General features: G+C 39.0%; 1 protein-coding gene across 1 annotated transcript in view; it reads right to left on the reverse strand.

The window, feature by feature from the left end:
* The window catches only part of LOC109834591 (calcium-dependent protein kinase 11-like), a 9,064-nt gene extending 3,358 nt beyond the window's left edge, over positions 1-5,706 (reverse strand). Inside the window, exons 1-6 of the mRNA XM_020402626.1 lie at positions 5,321-5,706; positions 4,778-5,278; positions 3,717-3,860; positions 3,473-3,625; positions 2,769-2,884; positions 2,052-2,219 (exon numbers count right to left, since the gene is read on the reverse strand). Coding sequence (XP_020258215.1) covers positions 2,052-2,219; positions 2,769-2,884; positions 3,473-3,625; positions 3,717-3,860; positions 4,778-5,278; positions 5,321-5,588 — 1,350 coding nt within the window. The 5' untranslated portion in view covers positions 5,589-5,706. The remainder of the gene's footprint in view (positions 1-2,051; positions 2,220-2,768; positions 2,885-3,472; positions 3,626-3,716; positions 3,861-4,777; positions 5,279-5,320) is intronic.

Here is an 8,813-nt window from a genome sequence, read left to right on the forward strand (position 1 = left end):
CCGCCTCCTCTCTCTCTTCCCTGCATCGACAGAATCCAACGACAACTTCAAGCTTCCCTCTGGCCAGTCACGGTGAGTCTTCTCTCTCTCTCTCTCTCTCTCTCTCTCATTCTCTATCTTCAGTCTCTGATTCTCTCTTTCTCTCTCTCTCAATCTCTTCGTCTCTCTCTTTCTCTCTGAGTCTATCTCTCTCTCAATCTCTTCGTCTCTCTCTCAGTCTCTCTCTAATTCTCTGATATTTTTATTTTTTTAATTTTTATTTTTATTTTTTGCAGTTTATGGTGAGCAAATTCTAGAGTTTTAATCTTATTCTTCATTTTGGTTGTTTCTCAAAAGCAATTACAAACTTAAAAGTTAAAATCAATTTTATTCCTAAACGTCATATATTATTTACTTTTTTATATGTTTAGACTATAGAATTTATAAAGTATGCTTAAATTGAATTTAGGAATGCTTAGATTGCATTTAGAACATGATATTATACATATGCGCACCACCCGATATGATAATCCGATATTTAGTCCATGTCCCTCGACATATCCCCGATTTTCGCTATCCGATATGGATTTTAGCCGTCCGATATGAACCCGACATCCAACATTTGAAACCTTGCTTCAAGTGGGGGAATATTTTTAATGGAAACCGCAGTAAAGTGACAAAATGCTAAGACTACGATATGCATTCAAGCTTAATATACTCAAAAAATAATAATTTAACACATGCTCAAGCTTTACATTCAACCAACTTGTTACTCATCACTTGATGAAGCAAAATATATATCATGCAGTATCACTAGCCGGATACATCTTTTATCTACCCATGCTAAAATCAGTCTCCTAATCCAGGAGACAGTTCTACAGATGCGAACAGATAAAAATGACTTTTATTTGCAACTCAAGGGATTTTATCCACAGTTACATTAACATTTGGAAAAGGATTAACTATACACATCACATGATACACTAAATAACATGGATGCAGTTAGAGATGTTATGTCTGCAATTAGACCATTTGTAGGGGCTTAGTACTCTGATAGGGATAACAGGCAGCTACTGATCACATTTCATTAACATTGACTAAATAAACTGCATGAGGCTGGTTAACCAATAACCAACTGGCTGCTAAGGACCACAAGAGGACTCCTTATCATAATTTTTGCTCATAGCTACACTGAGGGATATAGGCACAACATAGGATTGCTGTCAGGGTGGCAGCTGGTCATAAAATCTTTCACAATTCTTTTTATGGAAGTTTGCAGATTTCAAATTCTGAGTTGCAAACACAACAATTTTAGAGGAGAAAATCCTTTGATGATAATGATGGCTAGAAGCTTTTTGAATCTTTTAATCCATATTGCTGTCAGGATGGCAGCTGGTCATAAAATCTTTCACAATTCTTTTTATGGAAGTTTGCAGATTTCAAATTCTGAGTTGCAAACACAACAATTTTAGAGGAGAAAATCCTTTGATGATAATGATGGCTAGAAGCTTTTTGAATCTTTTAATCCATTAGATGAATAAGCCTAAAGTTTTATAAAATTCAGAGGACCACCAGTTTCATATGCTAGTTAACAAAAATTATATGCAAATTGCCATTGATAATAGCATGTAAAGTTTTTAACGCTTTTCAGCAGAGCTGCCAATTTATTTAGCTAACTTGTAGGGGGACAGGGAAGCACACATGTTTATTATTTCAATTTTCAACTTTCAAAACGCTAGTTACTGATCATGATATGACCAACCATAAACATAAGCCAACATGGATTTACTACAAACAAACGGATGTTATATTGTTTGCAAATTAGGTTTCTGAAGTATTTTCAGACAGCCTGAAATTCACATTTAGTAATGGACCTAATGATGCCACAGATAAATTGATATCTCTACAACTCATTACGCACTAGAACTAAACTTAAGCTGTTAAAACAGTTAAATGAAAACAATTTATGAATCTTCAAGTATCGGAACAAGGAGAAGCAATGAAGCATTCGAAGTTTGTGTATAACTGATATTCAAACGTAATTGAAAATTTGAAGCACATCTTGCACATACCGCTTCCATTAGAGCTGATATTTCAGACTCCTTCAGATTTGCACCAGCTCTTTCTAAACCAGCCTTAAGTTCTTCATATGTGATCTGACCGCTATTGTCTGTATCCATCATCTTGAACATTTCCTTGAGGCCAGCAATTTCGTCTTCTGACAAGCTCTCAGCAATAACCTAGAAAACATTGTCATTAGTATGAAGGATTGAAACAGTTACAAGAAATGAGAAAGACAGTCCAAAATATCAAACAACTATTTGTGTGTCCTCTTCAAAAAAAATCGAGCTTGATTTTTTTGCATATGTTTATAATTTAGACAGCATGTCTTAAGTCTTAACTTAAAATAACCAGGTTCCAGACAGTCAATTTCTATTATACCAGTAGCCAATCTTAACTTGTGTTATCCCTATGCTCTAGAAGCCTAGAGGGGATAAAACACTTCCAGTAAACAAGATTAAAAGTGATAAGATGCATCTGTTGCTTCAGTCCTGATAAGATGCTAATAAGGTGAAGAAAAGAAAATGCAGACTTATTAAAGAGAGAGCAACAAATCACTTTTTTTTCATTTGCTTAATTAAATCACTTGATTCACTTCTTGCATATAGTGTCACATGCTAACATGATATGCTTGCCTATAGACAAATTAGTTTATATGAATCCATCGAGCAATATCTTAAAATGGGGATTGACCAAATGTGAAACTGCCTAACTAGCCAAATACTCACCCTCAGTGCCAACTTTTTGAGCTTGTTCATTGCAGAAAATTGCTTTAAGCGAGTGAGAACAGCAGAATCTAGAGGCTTATCAGGAGCTACTCCATCAACCTGAATCCAAGGGTGGCCTGCAGGCAAATAAGAAGGAAACAGGTCTGAATAATAACATTCTGTTTAATTTTTTCTTACAGCAGAAATTTAGATCTTTAGAATAGAGATCTGGACCACATATAGTTATGTGACTTATGTCTATATATTTTCCTATAAAGGTTGCCGATTATCTAATGAGGGTCATCCATATTAAGTTAATGACTACAGCCTACAGAAATGATCCTGACTATGGTCTGTAAAACCAAGACCTTAATATCCTCTAAATGCATCCATCTGAGAAAGACAATAGTGTCCATAAATGGGACTCTAATAACATTTCACAGGGAAAGCTGCACGCGAAGATAAATAGCAAGCGCCAATTAACTTGTGCATGAGTTTAATGCTAGGCATTACACATTTCAAAGGGAGAAACTTACAAAGCACTTCATGGGCAGTGAGAAATGCAAGACAATATTAAATAGCAATTGACAATAATTTGCACTTGTGTTTAGTGCTAGGCACTTCATGGGCAGTGAGAAATGCAAGGCAAGATTAAATAGCAATTGACAATAATTTGCACTTGTGTTTAATCCTAGGCACCCCACATTTTAAGAAACAAAACTTACATAGCACTTCATGAGCAGTGAGACGCTTTTTGGGGTCCCTCACAAGCATTTTCTTCACCAAATCTTTAGCACTCTGTGAGATGCTAGGCCATGGATCGGATGAGAAGTCCAGGTCACCTCTTAAAACTTGTTCAAATATCCCTTGCTCATTTTCTGTTGATAGAACATACAAAATGCAGAATTTTTTTAAAGAACATACATATATACTATTATTAAGGAGACAAGTAAGTTATGAATTTCTCACCATCCCAAAATGGAGGAACCCCACTCAACAAAATATAAATGATTACTCCAGCACTCCAAACATCTGCCTCAAGACCATAACGTTTCTTCAGTACTTCTGGTGCAACATAGTACGGACTCCCAACAACATCAGTAAATATCTCTCCTGAAGAAAGCGGATCAAAAAAGTTCAACAGATTCAGGGAGATATATACCAAGATATAAATTAGAAAAATCTCAAATATATCCAAACAGCTATAAGAAATAAATAAATAATGTAACATTTTTGGCCTGCATGGGCATGCATACCCAAGAGTACACACACATGAATACAATTACAAGTAACCACTAACAAAAAATGAAAAAAGTGTTGAACGTAGAACTTCATCAGGGGATTGATATTGTCTCAATGCCGTGATTTGCTCATATTCATGTATTCTGAACATTAAATTGTTCTATATGAAACTGCCACGTAACGTAGTTTTCTGTTATATGACTCCTTTCACCTTCTAGAAATGAACTGACCAACAATTGGGATAACCAAAAAAATTAGAGCTTCTATAAATACGCAGATACTCATGTCATGGACTCAAATCATAGTGTTACCAAAAAACCTTGGAGAACTGTTTTGTGTGATAACTTTACTGAGCTTTGTTCTTTCTGGAAAATCAGAGAAACCATATGCAACATAGTTTTTCCGTTTTTATTATCTACTTCGAAGACCATCCAAATAGGGAGGTCCTGGAAATTTTTGTCTCTTGCGGAGTGGGAATCAAATGTGCCAAGATTTAACATTATCGCCAAATACAGTCATGTGTTATAGTCAAAATTAATCATCATGGTATGTTTGTCATACATAAGCTTATAGATTTTTTTGGTAATTCTTGCCACATTTATGCCCTGTTTGGTTTTTGTAGCATAACTGGCATAGACAAATCAAAATTGATAAACATAGCCTACTACTTCATTTGCAACTGAGCTCAATACTATCAAAATGTTCCGAGCTGTAGTCTTTTAAGATTTTCTTGAGAAAAAGTTGCAACTTTATGTCATTGGTCTATCATCATAACTCAAAGTAATCACCTGGCTTGAAGAAAATGGACAACCCGAAATCAATAGTCTTAAGCTTAGACTCCTCGCTCTGATTCACAAACAAGAAATTCTCCGGCTTAAGATCCCTATGCATCACCCCCAACGAATGGCAAGCCTCCACAACCCCAACAATAACCCTCGCCAACCCAGCTGCCGCCTTCTCCGAATAATGCCCTCTCTGTATAATCCTATCAAAAAGCTCCCCGCCCGCACAAAGCTCCATCACCAGATGCACAGCCACAGCATCCTCGTAAGCCCCAATAATCTCAATAACATTAGGATGCCCAGCAAGATGATGCATTATCTGGATCTCACGGCGGACATCCTCGACGTCCTCAGGGGTTATGAGCTTTCGCTTGGCGATTGACTTGCATGCGAGTTCCCGGCCGGTGGATTTCTCGATGCAGAGGTAGGTCGTGCCGAACTGTCCTTGGCCGAGCTTGCGGCCGAGGCTGTAGACGTCCTTTAGCTGGCGCGTCTTGGGGTGAGACGGAGTCGCGAATCATTCAGGCAGCGCTCGGCATGCCGCTTCACCGCAGCGGCGGGTTCTGCTTGGCCTCCGGCGGCGGTGGCGCTCGGGCTCGGCTAGGGTTTGGGTTGAAGCGTTGGGGGTCAGGGGACGCGTCGGGGATTTTGATGGCTCGGGGGTTTGTCGGAGACTTGATCGGAGGCGGAGGCGGAGGCGTCGGGCGTGGAGGCCGGGGTTAGGGCTAGGGTTTGGGTCGCGGGAGCGCCAGACGGCGTTGGAGACGGAGTCGAAGAAGCGGCTCGGGAGGTGGGGCCCACGCAAGGTGTTACCCATTGGGTGGCCCGGGGGATGAGAGGGGTCAAGGGATGGGCGAGAGCGAGAGAGGATGAGGTTGGGGTCCGCTGCGACGGAGAGATTAGGTAGGGTTAGGGTTTGAGGGAAGGGGGGGGGGGGGGGGAGATCGAGGAGGAAGAGGAGGGAGTGTCGAGAGTAGATCGGAAGTGAGGAGGGAGGAGAGGAATCTGAGATTGGATCAGAAATTATTATTATTATATCGTTGAAAAGCTTCAGTTGCTTTGTTTATTTCTTTCTCTGTTTCCGTCTCCTATGAGTGGTGTATTATAGGATTATTCTGTATTAGTCCCTCACATCTTTCTCATATTTGAGATTGGTTCCTCAACCCACAAAAATTAATATTAGGTCCCTAAAATAATATTAGTGCTTGAAAATTCGTCCCCCGTTTATAAAATTCGTCCGATCTGTTAATGATGGACAGGTTAGTGTTTAAACCATGTATAGCGGCGGATCCGCCTATGTCAAAGTGGTGTCAAGCGGCGCCACTATAGGCTTCTCTGAATCAGTTTTTGCTATCTATTGAGTAAAATCATTTAGAACGTGTAATTATTAATTAGGGTCATTTGCATATACATATAGACCCTTTGTACTATCGCTAAACTGAAATTACTATCCTTGCAGTTTTGTTGTTATGAAAAAAAACCCTAGAGAGAGTTTTATTGCTACAGATAGGTTGGGTGTGGGCCACAAACCCAGCTCAGCCAGCCATGGTCACGACCTAGCCCGACCCCTAGTGGGAATCGGGCCCACTCGGCCCATTGTATACATGGATCACGGGCCGGCCAGGATTCAGCCCAAAAAAGTAGGCCTGACCCACACCTGATCTGCCCCCCGGCCCGACCCGACTCGGCCCATGATATATTTTTTAGTTAGGCTGGTTGTTCCTTTAGCTCTTTGGGTATGCAGCTAGCTACCAATAAAGTCAAAAGGCCATAGGTTTTTGACTCGTGTGCTTTTTAGCCCATTGAGAAATAAAGCAATGATCTTTAAGCTCGTTGTGTCGCTGTCTACTTGAAATGATTAAAAAGTTTAATATAAGATTTAAAATAGTTTAATACAACTTTAAATTAATAAAAAATAAATTAAAAATAATTTCATAATTGTAAATATAAGTTTAATATAATTAAAAAAATAAAAAATAAGAAAAAAAGTTGGACGAAAAACCCACGGCCCGACCCATGACCAGTGGGCCATGGGCCTGATCAGACCCGAATCGCACCTAGGCGGGTCATGGGCCGGGCTAGGTCCAGTCCGAGACTTGGGATCAGAGAAATAAATCCGACACATTCTAACCCAGCCCGTCCTTAAACCTAGTGGGTCGTGTCACTGGTCTGAATCGGCGCTACCCATGCCCACCCCTAGCTACATATAATCCCTCTGAGTGAAACATTTTAAGAGAGAGAAACGACGACTAATTGTCTATATGTTTCACTAATAACAAAAACAACCCAAAGAAGAATAAAAGAGTACTAAAAGAAAGCCACAACCAGTGAAGATATACTATTGCATATAGACCCCATGAAAAGAATTCATTCAAACAGTCTATCTACAACAATAGGACTATCATGATAACAAGTTTAATTTAGTGATGCTACAAACGATCTATCCACAGTTAACATTATTAATTATGTAGTGACACCATTTTTCGGATATTCTGGATCCGTCACTGACCATGTATGAGTATTACCAAACTAGTGTCACTAAAGAAAAGTTCATAAAGATGAATTCTTAAATGAGCTTATGTTTGGGTCTTATTGAAACATGACGGGACGTGTAAATTGGTATAATTTAAATGAAGGCTAAATATCATAAAATCCCCTTAACTTAGTACGATTATTAGAAAAGTACCTTTAACTTTCAAAATATTAGGACCCCCAACGTTTAAATTTTATCTGAAAAACCTCTTTAACATCTCAAAGTTAAAGGAGGTTTTCTAATGACGCCTAAACTTAAGGGAAGTTTTGTGANCCTTAATGAATATGGGCTTCAGTTTGTACTAAGGGACTGTTTGGTTCATTTCCATAAAATCGTGGAAATGGATTTCCTCACAAAAAATCAAATTCAAAATTTTTAGGATATCTAGGGAATTCAAAACTTTGTTTGATTTGGAATGATAAAGCAAATAATAGGAAAGCATATCCAAAACTCATGTTTGTTTCATTTTCAAAGAATAAGAAAAGAACCATCATAGAGAGAGAGGAAAAGTTGAGCTGACAAATATGTCAACTTTCTAGCCCATTTCCAAGTCAAAAGATAGGATTTGTGCTGTCCAAAAAATTCACTATTTTCTCTCCTTTTAAAAAACCTTTTCTTAAAAAATTTTGAAACAAACCCAACTTTTGGAATCCTATAATGACCCAAAACCTACTTTTTGTTCCAAAAATGCTGGTTTCCTAAAATTTAGCCCAAACAAACAACCCCTAAAGGGATATTATTCCACGCCTAAACAATTGAAGTTGGAGGAATATTCCCCTAAGGCAGAAAAATTCAAAAAACAAGTGAAGTTCAAGTAATCTCATTGATTTGGGGGACTAGTATCAAAATGAAAGATTTGAGTGACTAATATTGATATAAGTCTGTATTGTATTCTTGTTGGTGGGAGCTGTTATAGGCTACAAAATGACCAAGCGTTAATCTCTGCTAGGAAGTCGACGCGTGTCTCATTCTGCGCTTAATCAGATTACTCCTGCAAACCAACAACTCGAGCTTCTCCTACGGCTGACTCCATTAGCCGACAACTTACGTGACCGATTCGAGAGGTGATACTTGTCGACCTATTTTTCAGGTCGAGCCCTCAAGACTCCACAGTCGGCTCTCTATATCAGCCGACAACTTGAGTAACCGACTAAAAAGGCAATGTTTATTGGCCTTTAGCCAGACAACTAGAGAGGCGGTGTGTCCTCGAACCTCCCGCCGACAACTACCCTTGCCTTAAATACACTGTCAGGGTTATCATTGCTCTAGCCCCCATAGTATTCATGACTCATCGCACCCAGTCAGCACCAATCATTTAATGTCATCCTCACATTAAACATTTGATGACTCACCTTCTTTAGCGGCTAACAGCTGTAAGGCACCTGCCAAGTCAGCTGTCTACTTGGACTCGACCACAGTTACCTTTATGCCCTTCCTATCTACTATAAAAGGAAGCTGCACTGCATAAGGTAACTTTTTCTGCTTTCATACTTATTTCTTATTTTCCCA

This window comes from Asparagus officinalis, chromosome 3 (genome assembly GCF_001876935.1).
Source record: "Asparagus officinalis chromosome 3, Aspof.V1, whole genome shotgun sequence".
In the NCBI taxonomy this organism is placed as follows: domain Eukaryota; kingdom Viridiplantae; phylum Streptophyta; class Magnoliopsida; order Asparagales; family Asparagaceae; genus Asparagus; species Asparagus officinalis.